The sequence below is a fragment of the Vespa mandarinia genome, chromosome 15, assembly GCF_050613455.1.
Source record: "Vespa mandarinia isolate Hongniang chromosome 15, ASM5061345v1, whole genome shotgun sequence".
NCBI classification, from domain to species: Eukaryota; Metazoa; Arthropoda; class Insecta; order Hymenoptera; family Vespidae; genus Vespa; species Vespa mandarinia.
Window position 1 is genome coordinate 385,057 of NC_140824.1, and position 17,676 is coordinate 402,732.

Consider the following 17,676-nt stretch of genomic DNA (forward strand, 5'->3'; position numbering starts at 1 on the left):
TGTTAATTATTATAATGATGATGATAGCAATGTTCTTATTGTTTTTTTACTTTTCAAACCGATATGCTTTTCATCGCAGGTTTTTAGTATAAGGATCGAATGAAATTTTGGATACCTAAAGAAGGAATGATGTACTCGCTGTTAACTGGAAATGAAATATGCTAAAAATAACAAATATATGTATAATGAAATTGAAAGTATATTATATGGAAATTAGAATGTTAACTGCAGAAGCAAATAATATAAGTAGATTATTATCAAACCTTCTTCGTAAGTAGATGGTCGTCTTTTAGCTTTTAATTTCAAAGCCAAGCTTTCATCTGTTTCCTCATAAGAATATTTTCGTTCACGTTTCAATTTCATTTTAACATCCGCTTCTTCGAATTCTTCTACAGAATATGGACGAGGTTGTTTCTTTACTTTCCTTCTCAAAGGAAGTTTTAGTTCGTCGGTTTCAAGTTCTTCGATACTATATTGTTCTCTATCTTCTTCATCAGATTCATCAATGATTTCTTCTATGATAGGACCAGAGTCATCTTCAACTTCTTGAATAAGTCGTATTGTTTCTTCTCCAGTTTCTTCTGAATATGTCATTTCACGTTTTTTCGGTTTCAGGCGAACTTTACCGGACATCGAAATATCTTCTTCTTCATACGTGTTCAATGAGATTTTAAACTCTTGCTCAACATCTTCTTTAGTTTTCGTTCGACGTGGTCTGAATGTCACATTTTCTATTTCAGTAACTTCTTTAATGTCGGTTCTCGGTTTCCTTTTTGGACGTAATTTACGTAATGTAACATCTTCGTACAATTCTTCAATTGGTTTAGGTGCTTGTTTCGGCGGTTTACGTTTGAACGTGAATTCTCCGATCAATTCTTCTTCCTCTGGTACTTCGATTTCTTCCGTTCGTTGGATCGTTAATTCATCTGCTCCAACTTCTTCTACTTTAGGTTTAACTTCTTTCTTTTTCTTTAACGTTATATCAGTACGTACTTCATCCTTTTCCCTTGGTTTCTCAACTTTCTTTATAATTACCTCAGTTTCTTCAATATCTTCGCTTACAGACGACTTTTTCTTTGGTTTTCTCTTCAAAGTAATCTCCTCTACAGTTTCATCATCTTTTTCCTTTTCTACAATAACAGGCTTCTTGATTGTAACCTCATCCGCTGCTTCTTCAGTTACTGGTTTCTTCTTTGGTTTTTTCTTTATAGCCACTTCTTCAGTTACCTCTTCAGGAACCTTTTCTTCTTTTTTAGGTTCTGGTTTTTTCAAGACAACTTCTTCAGTTACTTCTTCTGGCACAGGTTCTTTCTTTGGTTTCTTCTTTAACTTAATTTCCTCTACTATTTCTTCCTTTTCCTCTTCCACAACAACAGGTTTCTTGATTATGACCTCATCCGCTGCTTCTTCAGTTACAGGTTTCTTCTTTGGTTTTTTCTTTATAGCCACTTCTTCAGTTACCTCTTCAGGAGCTTTCTCTTCTTTTTTAGGTTCTGGTTTTTTCAAGACAACTTCTTCAGTTACTTCTTCAGGCACAGGCTCTTTCTTTGGTTTCTTCTTTAACGTAATTTCTTCTATTACTTCTTCCTTTTCCTCTTCCACAACAACAGGCTTTTTGATTGTAACCTCATCCGCTGCTTCTTCAGTTACTGGTTTCTTTTCCGGTTTTTTCTTTATAGCCACTTCTTCAGTTACCTCTTCAGGAGCCTTTTCTTCTTTTTTAGGTTCTGGTTTTTTCAAGACAACTTCTTCCGTTACTTCTTCAGGCACAGGCTCTTTCTTTGGTTTCTTCTTTAACGTAATTTCCTCTACTACTTCTTCCTTTTCCTCTTCCACAACAACAGGCTTCTTGATTGTAACCTCATCCGCTGCTTCTTCAGTTACTGGTTTCTTCTTTGGTTTTTTCTTTATGGCCACTTCTTCAGTTACCTCTTCAGGAGCCTTTTCTTCTTTTTTAGGTTCTGGTTTTCTCAGGACAACTTCTTCCGTTACTTCTTCAGGCACAGGCTCTTTCTTTGGTTTTTTCTTTAACGTAATTTCTTCTATTACTTCTTCCTTTTCCTCTTCCACAACAACAGGCTTCTTGATTGTAACCTCATCCGCTGCTTCTTCAGTTACTGGTTTCTTCTTTGGTTTTTTCTTTATGGCCACTTCTTCAGTTACCTCTTCAGGAGCCTTTTCTTCTTTTTTAGGTTCTGGTTTTTTCAGGACAACTTCTTCAGTTACTTCTTCTGGCACAGGCTCTTTCTTTGGTTTCTTCTTTAACTTAATTTCCTCTACTATTTCTTCCTTTTCCTCTTCCACAACAACAGGTTTCTTGATTATGACCTCATCCGCTGCTTCTTCAGTTACAGGTTTCTTCTTTGGTTTTTTCTTTATAGCCACTTCTTCAGTTACCTCTTCAGGAGCTTTCTCTTCTTTTTTAGGTTCTGGTTTTTTCAAGACAACTTCTTCAGTTACTTCTTCAGGCACAGGCTCTTTCTTTGGTTTCTTCTTTAACTTAATTTCCTCTACTATTTCTTCCTTTTCCTCTTCCACAACAACAGGTTTCTTGATTATGACCTCATCCGCTGCTTCTTCAGTTACTGGTTTCTTCTTTGGTTTTTTCTTTATCGCTACTTCTTCAGTTACCTCTTCAGGAGCTTTCTCTTCTTTTTTAGGTTCTGGTTTTTTCAAGACAACTTCTTCAGTTACTTCTTCAGGCACAGGCTCTTTCTTTGGTTTCTTCTTTAACTTAATTTCCTCTACTACTTCTTCCTTTTCCTCTTCCACAACAACAGGTTTCTTGATTATGACCTCATCCGCTGCTTCCTCAGTTACTGGTTTCTTCTTTGGTTTTTTCTTTATGGCCACTTCTTCAGTTACCTCTTCAGGAGCTTTCTCTTCTTTTTTAGGTTCTGGTTTTTTCAAGACAACTTCTTCAGTTACTTCTTCAGGCACAGGTTCTTTCTTTGGTTTCTTCTTTAACTTAATTTCCTCTACTATTTCTTCCTTTTCCTCTTCCACAACAACAGGTTTCTTGATTATGACCTCATCCGCTGCTTCTTCAGTTACTGGTTTCTTCTTTGGTTTTTTCTTTATCGCTACTTCTTCAGTTACCTCTTCAGGAGCTTTCTCTTCTTTTTTAGGTTCTGGTTTTTTCAAGACAACTTCTTCAGTTACTTCTTCAGGCACAGGCTCTTTCTTTGGTTTCTTCTTTAACTTAATTTCCTCTACTACTTCTTCCTTTTCCTCTTCCACAACAACAGGTTTCTTGATTATGACCTCATCCGCTGCTTCCTCAGTTACAGGTTTCTTCTTTGGTTTTTTCTTTATTGCTACCTCTTCAGATATTAATTCTGGAGTTTTTTCTTCTTCTTTAGGTTTTTTCAAAACTATTTCTTCAGCCATTTCTTCCAGAGCCGGCTTTTCTTTTGGTTTTTTCTTCAATGTAACTTCCTCTGTTATCTCTTCTTTTTCCTCTTCGACAATAGGTTTTTTAATTGTTACTTCTTCCTGTAATTCTTCTTCTACGGGCTTCTTTTTAGGTTTCTTTAGCTTGGCTTTAGGCTTTACAATAATTTCTTCTGTTTCTTCTTCAGGAAGTTTAGGGGCAATTTCCTTTTCTTTGCTGGGGAATTCTTCTGTACCTTCATCTTCTGGCTTTTCTTTCTTCCAACCTTTTAATTTTATAGTTTCTGGTTCTTCTTCTGGTTTTTCTTTTTGTGGTATTCGGAACTTTACTTCCGGTTCCTCTTCTGGCTCTGGAGGTTTCGGTTTTCCCGGAATTAATGGGATTTGTTCGATTTCTTGATCAGGTTTCTTTCGTTCCTCTTTAACATAAGGCTTTGGTGTAGGTTCTGGTTGAGGCTCTTCTGGTTTTTCAATTTCTTCAGGTACATACTTTTCGAGCTCTGGCCTGTCAAATTCAGTAGGTTTAAATTCCTCGGGCTCAAGTTTCATTTTAGGCTTTCGTTTCTTTTCTTTAGGTTCTTTTGTCTCTGTATCTTCTTTTACTGGTTTCTTTGGAGTCTCTTCGATTTCTTCTATTTCTTTAACGGGTATTTTCTTTAATTTAATCTCTTCAGGTTGTGGTTCTTCCTGTACAGGAACCTTACCTTTTTGTATAACCAATTTTTGTGGTTTCTCAGGTTCCTCCGTCTTTTTCTTAGGCTTACGTTCATATACTGACTTATCTTCTATTTCCTCTAAAGGAATCTCCTTCAATTTCTCAAATTCCTTATCCAATTTTTCTAATTCCGTTATTTCTTTTTCTGGTAATTTAGGTTTTTTATATTTTATCTTTAATATCTTTAATGCTTCTTCCGCATTCCTTGAAAGAATACCAACTTGAACAGGATTTTCCTCTAGAAGCGTAATCTTTGGTTTTTGCAATTCTGGTGGATAGTCACCAATAAATGTGATCCAACTGCGTAATAAGACTTTTGGAATTTTTGCTACTGTACTATCCTTTTTCTTTGGCACTGCTACTTTCTTCAACTTTATTGAGCCGAATTGTACGACATCTTGTGGCTCCATGTATTTTAATTTTGTTGGTTTTATTTCCTTTCTTTCTATCTTTTGTGGTACTAATTTCTGAAGCTCTGGAGGTAGCGGTTTTTTCTCTTTCTTCTTCTTCGTTGGTTCCCATTGTATCTTTTCTGGCATCGGTTCTAACACAGGTCTTTCATATTCTGGTTCTACCCACTCTTCTATTTCATCTTTCTTAGGAATTTTCTTTTTCTTCTTTTTAGCAACAGGTTTCTCCTTTACTTCCTCTGGTACACTTAATTCTTCTTTCTCTATTTCTTTTGGTTTTTCTGGTTGGACTGTTATATCTTGTTTATCGACTGATTTAGGGAGATCTTCTTTTATAGGAATAACATCCGGTTTTTCTTCTTTCTCGGGTAATGAAATTTTCTTTTTAGGTGCCTCCTTTACAGAAACTTTTGTTACTTCAGGCTTTTCCTCTGGTTTTTCTTCAATCGGAAGTCCTTTTTCTGTCTTTGGTTTCTCCTCTGTTGGTATTTCACTTGTCCTTGTATCCGGAAACACTTCTGTCGTTTGTATACTTTCTTGCATTATGATTGTTGTCTTCGGTTTTTCTTCGATTCGTTTATCCAGTTTAAGTTCTTCTACAGTATCCTCTTGTTGTTCTTCCTTCTGCTTCTTGGGAAACTTCTGAACATGTGTTTTTGTTACTTTAACTTTTTCCTCTTTCTTCAATATTGGATGAGCTTGACCTGTTTGCGTTTGTTCTTCAGGTAATTCTTGTGAAGTTATTTCTGTCGTTATTTCTGTTATCTCAATACCTTCTATAGGAATAACTTCAGGCGTTGCTTTTTCTTGTTTTGCTTTTTTCAATTCTATTTCTTGAATTGTTTCTTCCGGTTTCTCCTCTTCTTTTTCCACAGCTTTCTTTTCATCTAATGGAGTAGGGAGTATTTTTTTAGCTTTTTTCTTTGCAACTTTTTCAGAAGAAATGTCTTCTATTGCTTTCTCCGGTTGTTCTTTGACATCTTTAACTTTCGATTTTTTGGGTGCTGTTTCAATAGAAACCTTTGTAGTCTTTGCAATTTCTTTTGCTTCTCCTTCTTCAATAACAGAAACTTGCTCTTCCTTTGATTTTTCTATTTGGAGTGGAACTTCACTAATTTCTAATACATCTTCTTGCGTTTCCTTTGGAACCTTCATTACTAAGATCTTATCCACTTTAATTTTTTCTTCAATAATTTCTTTTGGTTTTGCAACATCTTTCTTAACTTTTAATTCTGGAATTTGTTGCGTCGTATCTTCTGATATTGTTTCGGTTACTTGTATGCTGTCTTCTGTTGTAATGGTAGGAGAAATTTTTTCCTTTTCTGGTTTTTTCGAAACTATTTCTTCAACCCGTTCCTCTACTATTTGTTCTTGTATATCATCTGCTTTCTTCTTTTTCTTTGGTGCTCTTTTAATAGTAATATCGGTTACCTTGACTTTTTCTTCCTTAAGCTCAGTTTGTGTTGCTTCCTCTGGGGAAATTGTTTCTTGCTGTGGTAGCTCTTCTATATAAGATCCTGTTATTATTTCTATTATTTGTATACCTTCCTTTGACACAATTTCCTCCAATGCTTTTGCAGTGATAGGTTTTTGCATAACGATTTCTTCAATTCGTTCTTCAGGTATTCCAGATTCTGTAATCATGCTCTTTTTCTTTTTTATTACTTTTTTCGATGGTGTTTCAGTGATCTCTATTATCTGTTGCTCCTCCATAATTTTGGCTTCATCAGCTGTTTTTTCTATTACTTCCTGGGTAACAATGATGGACTCATCTTTCTTTGCTGGTTTTTGCTTTTTGATTACTTTCTTTGTTGGAGTTTCAATAACTTCAACTATTTGTTCCACAGCTTTCTTTTCTTCTTCTACGATGGGCTTAGCTTTTTCCTCCTTTGGTTTTTCTATAACAAACTCTTCTATCACTTCCTCTGGAATACCATCGTCTTTTATAACAGTTGTTTTCTTCCTAATGATTTTCTTCGAAGGTGTTTCTACAATTTCTACAATACCTTTCTTTTCTATGGTCGATATCTTTTCTAATGGTTTTTCCAAAATCTCTTCAATAACCTGTTCTTCTTTTTCTTTTGATTTTGGTTTAACTTTCTTTCTTATAATTTTACGCGTTGGAGATTCTATTATTTCCTCTTCTTCTATGATAAGAGTTTCTTCTTTCGTTTCAGGAGCTTCTATTTTAATTTCTGTAATTTGAGCACTTTCCGTTACATCCGTGACAGGTTGAACTTTCTCTTTCTTTGGTTTTTCTATTATTAATTCTTCAACGATTTCCTCCGTGACTTCATCGGTTACTTTCTGTGGCTTTTTCTTCTTTTTAACAACTTTTTTAGTAGGAGTTTCTTCGATAATTTCTTCCTGAATTTCCTGTTATTTTACAAATATAATATAACGTTAATATTGTTTAAAAATTTTTTATATATATATATATATACAATTATGTTTTTATGTCAGTTTATCTCACCTCTTCTGTTGTCTTCTCTACAATATCTGTAAAATAAAAGTAATTATATTAATGCATGTAATAAATATTAAATAATTAGCTCAGTAATTTTATTCTGTAAAAATTTTAATGTCACTATTTTTAAGGTGTAAGTAAATATATCGTTACGTTCTTTCATTTTTCACTGCTAATATAATAAATAGAAATAAATATTTTAATCATAAATATATATCAATTTAATTTAATGTTAATTTTAAATACTATTTTAATATGATATTTCCGTTTAAATTACTGATACAACCAATCCCAGGTAAATCTCAGCCGATATTGTCTGCATGAATGAATAAGATAGTAAATGGTGTTATATGCGTATGCTTGTGTTGTATTTTTTTGGAAATATTTTACGAACAGATGCATAATATATATCTATATATATAATATATATAATATATATAATATATATAATATATATAATATATATAATATATATATATATATATATATATATATATATATATATAGCTTTTTAGGATTGACAATATTATGTAAAAATGGGCTTACCTCCTGATACGATTTCATCAGTTTTAGGTTTTAACGGTCTTGTGTATTTTGGTCTATCGTGTGTTTCTGGTGTAGTGTCTTCTATATCATCAGTTAAAGCTGTTAAGAGTGGTACAGTTTTGTCTTTATTTAACGTGTCTTTATGTTCCACTAAAGTGATAATATCTGCAACTTCCATTATTTCATCCTTACCTAACGGGATGCCATTTACTTTTTCCTCTTTTTCTGATAAATCATCAACCTTTTTCTTTTTCTTCCTTACCACTACCTTTTCTACAATTTCTTCTGTAGTTGTATCTTCCACTTGTTCAATTTCTTTGGGTTTTTCTTCTTCAGTAGGAACTTTCTCTACCATAACGACAGTCCGTTCTTTTTCTACTGGAGATAAATCCGGTTTTGTCTCTTCATCAACCATTTTTTCCGGGACAGCTTTTTTCTTAGGTTTTTTCAACTTCGTTTTACGTATTGTTATATCTTCATCTATTTCATCTTTTGGATGTTCAGGAAGACCTTTGGCTTTTATACTCGGGAGTTTTTCCGGGCCTTCATCTTCTGGCTTTTCTTTCTTCCAACCTTTTAATTTTATAGTTTCCGGTTCTTCTTCTGGTTTTTCTTTTTGTGGTATTCGGAACTTTACTTCCGGTTCTTCTTCTGGTTCTGAAGGTTTCGGTTTTCCCGGGATTAATGGGATTTGTTCGATTTCTTGATCAGGTTTCTTTCGTTCCTCTTTAACATAAGGCTTTGGTGTAGGTTCTGGTTGAGGCTCTTCTGGTTTTTCAACTTCATCAGGTACATACTTTTCGAGCTCTGGCCTGTCAAATTCAGTAGGTTTAAATTCTTCATGCTCAAGTTTTGTTTTGGGTTTTCGTTTCTTTTCTTTAGGTTCTTTTGTCTCTGTAGCTTCTTTTACTGGTTTCTTTGGAGTCTCTTCGATTTCTTCTATTTCTTTAACAGGTATTTTCTTTAATTTAATCTCTTCAGGTTGTGGTTCTTCCTGTGCAGGAACCTTACCTTTTTGTATAACCAATTTTTGTGGTTTCTCAGATTCCTCCGTCTTTTTCTTAGGCTTACGTTCATATACTGACTTATCTTCTATTTCCTCTAAAGGAATCTCCTTCAATTTCTCAAATTCCTTATCCAATTTTTCTAATTCCGTTATTTCTTTTTCTGGTAATTTTGGTTTTTTAATCTTTTTCTTTAATACTTTAAGTGCTTCTTCCGCATTCCTTGAAAGAATACCAACTTGAACAGGATTTTCTTCAAGAAGCGTAAGCTTTGGTTTTTGCAATTCTGGTGGATAGTCACCAATAAATGTGATCCAACTGCGTAATAAGACTTTTGGAATTTTTGCTACTGTACTATCCTTTTTCTTTGGCACTGCTACTTTCTTCAACTTTATTGAGCCGAATTGTACGACATCTTGTGGCTCCATGTATTTTAATTTTGTTGGTTTTATTTCCTTTCTTTCTATCTTTTGTGGTACTAATTTCTGAAGCTCTGGAGGTAGCGGTTTTTTCTCTTTCTTCTTCTTCGTTGGTTCCCATTGTATCTTTTCTGGCATGGGTTCTAACACAGGTCTTTCATATTCTGGTTCTACCCACTCTTCTATTTCATCTTTCTTAGGAATTTTCTTTTTCTTCTTTTTAGCAACAGGTTTCTCCTTTACTTCCTCTGGTACACTTAATTCTTCTTCTTTTTTAATGTCTTCAGATTTATCTAAGGTTACTGTAATATCTTTTGGACTTTCCTCTCGGGTAGGAACCTGTTCTATCAAATGCTCATCAGGTGATTCATCTGGAGCAGCTTTTTTCTTAGGTTTTTTCAACTTCGTTTTACGTATTGTTATATTTTCATCTATTTCATCTTTTGGATGTTCAGGAAGACCTTCGGCTTTTATACTCGGGAATTTTTCAGGTCCTTCATCTTCTGGCTTTTCTTTCTTCCAACCTTTTAATTTTATAGTTTCTGGTTCTTCTTCTGGTTTTTCTTTTTGTGGTATTCGGAACTTTACTTCCGGTTCTTCTTCTGGTCCTGGAGGTTTCGGTTTTCCCGGAATTAATGGGATTTGTTCGATTTCTTGATCAGGTTTCTTTCGTTCCTCTTTAACATAAGGCTTTGGTGTAGGTTCTGGTTGAGGCTCCTCTGGTTTTTCAACTTCTTCAGGTACATACTTTTCGAGCTCTGGCCTGTCAAATTCAGTAGGTTTAAATTCTTCATGCTCAAGTTTTGTTTTGGGCTTTCGTTTCTTTTCTTTAGGTTCTTTTGTCTCTGTAGCTTCTTTTACTGGTTTCTTTGGAGTCTCTTCGATTTCTTCTATTTCTTTAACGGGTATTTTCTTTAATTTAATCTCTTCAGGTTGTGGTTCTTCCTGTGCAGGAACCTTACCTTTTTGTATAATCAATTTTTGTGGTTTCTCAGGTTCCTCCGTCTTTTTCTTAGGCTTACGTTCATATACTGACTTATCTTCTATTTCCTCTAAAGGAATCTCCTTCAATTTCTCAAATTCCTTATCCAATTTTTCTAATTCCGTTATTTCTTTTTCTGGTAATTTGGGTTTTTTAATCTTTTTCTTTAATACTTTAAGTGCTTCTTCCGCATTCCTTGAAAGAATACCAACTTGAACAGGATTTTCTTCAAGAAGCGTAAGCTTTGGTTTTTGCAATTCTGGTGGATAATCACCAATAAACGTAATCCTGCTACGCAATAAAACCTTTGGTATTTTTGCTACTTTAGGTTCTTTCTTCTTTGGTACTGTAACTTTCCGCAATTTTATTGTACCAATTTGAACAACTTCTTCAGGTTTCGAATATTGCAGTTTTGTCGGTTTTATTTCTTTTCTTTCTATTTTTTGTGGTATCAATTTCTGTAACTCTGGAGGAAGTGGTTTCTTTTCTTTCTTCTTTTTTGGAACCCTCTCTATTTTCTCTGGTAATGGCTCTAAAATCGGTTTTTCATATTCCGGTTCTACCCACTCCTCTATTTCATCCTTCTTAGGAACTTTCTTCTTCTTCTTCTTTAAACGAGGAACTTCATCTACGTCCTTTTGTATAGACACCTCCGCATTTACATCAACGTCTTCTGCAATTTGAACTTCTGAAATTTTTACAGATTCGCCTACTTCGGTAATAGGTATAAGCCGTTCTTCTTTTGGCTTTTCTATTACGATCTCTTCCACTACTTCCTCAGGTACACCAGCTTCAGTGATTCTTGTCTTTTTCTTTTTGATTACTTTCTTCAATGGCGTCTCTGTAATTTCTACGATCTGCTGTTCCTCCATGATCTTTGTTTCATCTCCAGTTTTCTCTATAATCTCTTCTGTTATCACAGTTGCTTCACCTTTCTTTGTTGGCTTCTTCTTCCTTTTTATTATTTTCTTTGTTGGCGTTTCGGTCACTTCGATTACTTCTGGCTTTTCTTCTTTCGCTTCCTCTAACTCTTCCAAAAGTGGTTTTGCCTGCTCTTCCTTTGGCTTCTCTATGACTATCTCTTCCACTACTTCCTCAGGCACACCAGCTTCCGTGATTCTTGTCTTTTTCTTTTTGACTACTTTCTTCAATGGCGTCTCAGTAATTTCCACAATTTGTTGTTCCTCCATGATCTTTGTTTCATCTCCAGTTTTCTCTATAATCTCTTCTGTTATCACAGCTGCCTCCCCTTTCTTTGTTGGTTTCTTCTTCCTTTTTATTATTTTCTTTGTTGGTGTTTCTGTCACTTCGATTACTTCTGGCTTTTCTTCTTTCGCTTCCTCTAACTCTTCCAAAAGTGGTTTTGCCTGTTCTTCCTTAGGTTTTTCTATAACCAGTTCTTCTATCACTTCCTCAGGCACACCAGCTTCATTGATTCTTGTCTTTTTCTTTTTGATTACTTTCTTTAATGGCGTCTCAGTAATTTCCACAATTTGTTGTTCCTCCATGATCTTTGTTTCATCTCCAGTTTTCTCTATAATCTCTTGTGTTATCACAGTCGCCTCACCTTTCCTTGTTGGTTTCTTTTTCCTCTTTATTATTTTCTTTGTTGGTGTTTCTGTCACTTCGATTACTTCTGGCTTTTCTTCTTTCGCTTCCTCTAACTCTTCCAAAAGTGGTTTTGCCTGCTCTTCCTTTGGCTTCTCTATGACTATCTCTTCCACTACTTCCTCAGGCACACCAGCTTCTGTGATTCTTGTCTTTTTCTTTTTGATTACTTTCTTTAATGGCGTCTCAGTAATTTCCACAATTTGTTGTTCCTCCATGATCTTTGTTTCATCTCCAGTTTTCTCTATAATCTCTTGTGTTATCACAGTCGCCTCACCTTTCCTTGTTGGTTTCTTTTTCCTCTTTATTATTTTCTTTGTTGGTGTTTCTGTCACTTCGATTACTTCTGGCTTTTCTTCTTTCGCTTCCTCTAACTCTTCCAAAAGTGGTTTTGCCTGCTCTTCCTTTGGCTTCTCTATGACTATCTCTTCCACCACTTCCTCAGGCACACCAGCTTCCGTGATTCTTGTCTTTTTCTTTTTGACTACTTTCTTCAATGGCGTCTCAGTAATTTCCACAATTTGTTGTTCCTCCATGATCTTTGTTTCATCTCCAGTTTTCTCTATAATCTCTTCTGTTATAACAGTTGCCTCCCCTTTCTTTGTTGGTTTCTTCTTCCTTTTTATTATTTTCTTTGTTGGTGTTTCAGTAACTTCGATTACTTCTGGCTTTTCTTCTTTCGCTTCCTCTAACTCTTCCAAAAGTGGTTTTGCCTGTTCTTCTTTTGGTTTTTCTATGACCAATTCTTCTATCACTTCCTCAGGCACACCAGCTTTAGATATTTTTGTCTTTTTCTTTTTGATTATCTTCTTCAATGGCGTCTCAGTAATCTCTACGATCTGCTGTTCCTCCATGATCTTTGTTTCATCTCCAGTTTTCTCTATAATCTCTTCTGTTATCACAGTTGCCTCCCCTTTCTTTGTTGGCTTCTTCTTCCTTTTTATTATTTTCTTTGTTGGCGTTTCTGTTATTTCAATTACTTCTGGCTTTTCTTCTTTAGCTTCCTCTAACTCTTCCAAAAGTGGTTTTGCTTGTTCTTCCTTAGGTTTTTCTATAACCAATTCTTCTATCACTTCCTCAGGCACACCAGCTTTAGATATTTTTGTCTTTTTCTTTTTGATTATCTTCTTCAATGGCGTCTCAGTAATCTCTACGATCTGCTGCTCCTCCATGATCTTAGTTTCATCTCCAGTTTTCTCTATAATCTCTTGTGTTATCACAGTCGCTTCCCCTTTCTTTGTTGGCTTCTTCTTCCTTTTTATTATTTTCTTTGTTGGTGTTTCTGTCACTTCGATTACTTCTGGCTTTTCTTCTTTAGCTTCCTCTAACTCTTCCAAAAGTGGTTTTGCCTGTTCTTCCTTAGGTTTTTCTATAACCAGTTCTTCTATCACTTCCTCAGGCACACCAGCTTTAGATATTTTTGTCTTTTTCTTTTTGATTATCTTCTTCAATGGCGTCTCAGTAATTTCTACGATCTGCTGTTCCTCCATGATCTTTGTTTCATCTCCAGTTTTCTCTATAATCTCTTCTGTTATCACAGTTGCTTCACCTTTCTTTGTTGGCTTCTTCTTCCTTTTTATTATTTTCTTTGTTGGCGTTTCTGTTATTTCAATTACTTCTGGCTTTTCTTCTTTAGCTTCCTCTAACTCTTCCAAAAGTGGTTTTGCTTGTTCTTCCTTAGGTTTTTCTATAACCAATTCTTCTATCACTTCCTCAGGCACACCAGCTTTAGATATTTTTGTCTTTTTCTTTTTGATTATCTTCTTCAATGGCGTCTCAGTAATCTCTACGATCTGCTGCTCCTCCATGATCTTTGTTTCATCTCCAGTTTTCTCTATAATCTCTTCTGTTATCACAGTTGCTTCACCTTTCTTTGTTGGCTTCTTCTTCCTTTTTATTATTTTCTTTGTTGGCGTTTCTGTTATTTCAATTACTTCTGGTTTTTCTTCTTTAGCTTCCTCTAACTCTTCCAAAAGTGGTTTTGCTTGTTCTTCCTTAGGTTTTTCTATAACCAATTCTTCTATCACTTCCTCAGGCACACCAGCTTTAGATATTTTTGTCTTTTTCTTTTTGATTATCTTCTTCAATGGCGTCTCAGTAATCTCTACGATCTGCTGCTCCTCCATGATCTTTGTTTCATCTCCAGTTTTCTCTATAATCTCTTGTGTTATCACAGTCGCTTCCCCTTTCTTTGTTGGCTTCTTCTTCCTTTTTATTATTTTCTTTGTTGGTGTTTCTGTCACTTCGATTACTTCTGGCTTTTCTTCTTTGGCTTCCTCTAACTCTTCCAAAAGTGGTTTTGCCTGTTCTTCCTTTGGTTTTTCTATAACCAACTCTTCTACTACTTCCTCAGGCACACCAGCTTCTGTGATTCTTGTCTTTTTCTTTTTGATTATCTTCTTCAATGGCGTCTCAGTTATTTCAATTATCTTTTGATCTTCCATAATCTTTGTTTCATCTCCAGTTTTCTCTATAATCTCTTCTGTTATCACAGTTGCCTCCCCTTTCTTTGTTGGCTTCTTCTTCCTTTTTATTATTTTCTTTGTTGGTGTTTCAGTCACTTCGATTATTTCTGGCTTTTCTTCTTTAGCTTCCTCTAACTCTTCCAAAAGTGGTTTTGCCTGCTCTTCCTTTGGCTTCTCTATGACTATCTCTTCCACTACTTCCTCAGGCACACCAGCTTCCGTAATTCTTGTCTTTTTCTTTTTGATTATCTTCTTCAATGGCGTCTCAGTAATCTCTACGATCTGCTGTTCCTCCATGATCTTTGTTTCATCTCCAGTTTTCTCTATAATCTCTTCTGTTATCACAGTTGCCTCCCCTTTCTTTGTTGGCTTCTTCTTCCTTTTTATTATTTTCTTTGTTGGTGTTTCAGTCACTTCGATTACTTCTGGCTTTTCTTCTTTAGCTTCCTCTAACTCTTCCAAAAGCGGTTTTGCCTGCTCTTCCTTTGGTTTTTCTATGACCAGTTCTTCTACCACTTCCTCAGGCACACCAGCTTCCGTAATTCTTGTCTTTTTCTTTTTGATTACTTTCTTCAATGGCGTCTCAGTTATTTCAATTATCTTTTGATCTTCCATAATCTTTGTTTCATCTCCAGTTTTCTCTATAATCTCTTCTGTTATCACAGTTGGTTCACCTTTCCTTGTTGGCTTCTTTTTCCTCTTTATTATTTTCTTTGTTGGCGTTTCTGTTATTTCAATTACTTCTGGCTTTTCTACTTTAGCTTCCTCTAACTCTTCCAAAAGCGGTTTTGCCTGCTCTTCCTTTGGTTTTTCTATGACCAGTTCTTCTATCACTTCCTCAGGCACACCAGCTTTAGATACTTTTGTCTTTTTCTTTTTGATTATCTTCTTCAATGGCGTCTCAGTAATCTCTACGATCTGCTGTTCCTCCATGATCTTTGTTTCATCTCCAGTTTTCTCTATAATCTCTTCTGTTATCACAGTTGCCTCCCCTTTCTTTGTTGGCTTCTTCTTCCTTTTTATTATTTTCTTTGTTGGTGTTTCTGTCACTTCGATTACTTCTGGCTTTTCTTCTTTAGCTTCCTCTAACTCTTCCAAAAGTGGTTTTGCCTGTTCTTCTTTTGGTTTTTCTATGACCAATTCTTCTATCACTTCCTCAGGCACACCAGCTTTAGATATTTTTGTCTTTTTCTTTTTGATTATCTTCTTCAATGGCGTCTCAGTAATCTCTACGATCTGCTGTTCCTCCATGATCTTTGTTTCATCTCCAGTTTTCTCTATAATCTCTTCTGTTATCACAGTTGCCTCCCCTTTCTTTGTTGGCTTCTTCTTCCTTTTTATTATTTTCTTTGTTGGTGTTTCTGTCACTTCGATTACTTCTGGCTTTTCTTCTTTAGCTTCCTCTAACTCTTCCAAAAGTGGTTTTGCCTGTTCTTCTTTTGGTTTTTCTATGACCAATTCTTCTATCACTTCCTCAGGCACACCAGCTTTAGATATTTTTGTCTTTTTCTTTTTGATTATCTTCTTCAATGGCGTCTCAGTAATTTCTACGATCTGCTGTTCCTCCATGATCTTTGTTTCATCTCCAGTTTTCTCTATAATCTCTTCTGTTATCACAGTTGCCTCCCCTTTCTTTGTTGGCTTCTTTTTCCTTTTTATTATTTTCTTTGTTGGCGTTTCTGTTATTTCAATTACTTCTGGCTTTTCTTCTTTAGCTTCCTCTAACTCTTCCAAAAGTGGTTTTGCCTGTTCTTCTTTTGGTTTTTCTATGACCAATTCTTCTATCACTTCCTCAGGCACACCAGCTTTAGATATTTTTGTCTTTTTCTTTTTGATTATCTTCTTCAATGGCGTCTCAGTAATTTCTACGATCTGCTGTTCCTCCATGATCTTTGTTTCATCTCCAGTTTTCTCTATAATCTCTTCTGTTATCACAGTTGCCTCCCCTTTCTTTGTTGGCTTCTTTTTCCTTTTTATTATTTTCTTTGTTGGCGTTTCTGTCACTTCGATTACTTCTGGCTTTTCTTCTTTAGCTTCCTCTAACTCTTCCAAAAGTGGTTTTGCCTGTTCTTCCTTTGGTTTTTCTATAATCAACTCTTCTACTACTTCCTCAGGCACACCAGCTTTAGATATTTTTGTCTTTTTCTTTTTGATTATCTTCTTCAATGGCGTCTCAGTAATTTCTACGATCTGCTGTTCCTCCATGATCTTTGTTTCATCTCCAGTTTTCTCTATAATCTCTTCTGTTATCACAGTTGCCTCCCCTTTCTTTGTTGGCTTCTTTTTCCTTTTTATTATTTTCTTTGTTGGCGTTTCTGTCACTTCGATTACTTCTGGCTTTTCTTCTTTAGCTTCCTCTAACTCTTCCAAAAGTGGTTTTGCCTGTTCTTCCTTTGGTTTTTCTATAATCAACTCTTCTACTACTTCCTCAGGCACACCAGCTTCTGTGATTCTTGTCTTTTTCTTTTTGATTATCTTCTTCAATGGCGTCTCAGTTATTTCAATTATCTTTTGATCTTCCATAATCTTTTTCTCCTCTTTCGTTTTCTCTACGGTTTCTTTTGTTATAGTTGTTGGTTGATCTTTTTTGGTTATCTTCTTTGTTATTACTCTTGTTGTAGGAGTCTCTACAATTTCTATTATTTCTTCAGGGATTTCTTTTATTTGTTCTACTGTTATTGCCTGTGTTACTTGTACGCTTTCTTTAGTTCCAATGGTCTCAGTAACTCTTTTCTTTTTCGGTTTGATTGGAATTGTTTCTTTTATTGTCTCTTCTTCTTGCTTTATTTCAGTAGCTGTCCTAAATGGTTTTTCTATTAGCTCTTCTGTCGTTATTTCTTCTACGAAACGTTCCTTCTTTTCTTTTCTTTTAGGTACTTTCCTTTGTTTATCCGGTTGTTTATCTTCTTCAAGTGGAATCTCCTCTATTTCCTCTATTTTTGTTGGTACTATTTCTTCCTGATCTACAATGTCTGTTATTTCTTCTATTGACATAAATTGTTTTTTCGGTATCTGTGGTAAGGTCGATTTAATGTTGTCCAATTCTTCTTCGATAACGACAACATTTTCTTCTTCTTTTCCCAAAGGTTTCTTCTTTCGTATAATTGTTTTCTTTGTTTTAATAGCTGCAGTATCTTCGTCCTTGCTGCCACGCCTAAATTTCGTTGTGTATTCTTCTGTCACCTCAGTATCAGATTCGTACGATGGTTGTTGTGTTAAATCGTGTTTTGTTTTGTGTGGTAATGTGATTGTGGTGTCATGTTGCACTGGTGCTTCTGTTGTTTCTGAAATGTATACAGAACAGGTGTGATATGATAAAAATGTAGTAGTGAGTTGACAATTTGTTGATTACTTTATTTGGTTTGACTTCTATGCTCCATCGACACATTGCTGGGTATTGACTGGATTAATTTTAAAGGTATTTTATATTTTAATATTATTCTCCAATATAATATATAATGATTTAATTGGAAATAAATATCTATTGATGACATAATATGTGTATCTGTATTACATTGTTGAACAGACAATGTATACAGATATAAATGAGCTGGTTTAATGGAGTATGATATCGGTTACTTTTGTAATGAAATATATTTGTGATTAGTGGTACATTTGTATACTTGTGTTGTATAGTGTTTGTTTTCAGACCGATTATCAGAATGTA

At 35.0% G+C, this 17,676-nt stretch overlaps 1 protein-coding gene across 11 annotated transcripts in view; it reads right to left on the reverse strand.

Annotated features, from left to right (window-relative positions):
* Positions 1 to 17,676, reverse strand: part of sls (sallimus) — an 82,241-nt gene that overhangs the window by 9,272 nt on the left and 55,293 nt on the right. For 9 of the 11 annotated variants that reach the window (XM_085661476.1, XM_085661477.1, XM_085661473.1 and 6 more), the window contains 4 exons: positions 7,724 to 17,293; positions 7,532 to 7,654; positions 6,992 to 7,017; positions 264 to 6,894 (listed from right to left, as the gene is read on the reverse strand). In XM_085661476.1, the coding sequence (XP_085517602.1) occupies positions 264 to 6,894; positions 6,992 to 7,017; positions 7,532 to 7,654; positions 7,724 to 17,293 (16,350 nt within the window). The remainder of the gene's footprint in view (positions 1 to 263; positions 6,895 to 6,991; positions 7,018 to 7,531; positions 7,655 to 7,723; positions 17,294 to 17,676) is intronic. The other 2 variants (XM_085661467.1, XM_085661475.1) reach the window with 2 other exon arrangements.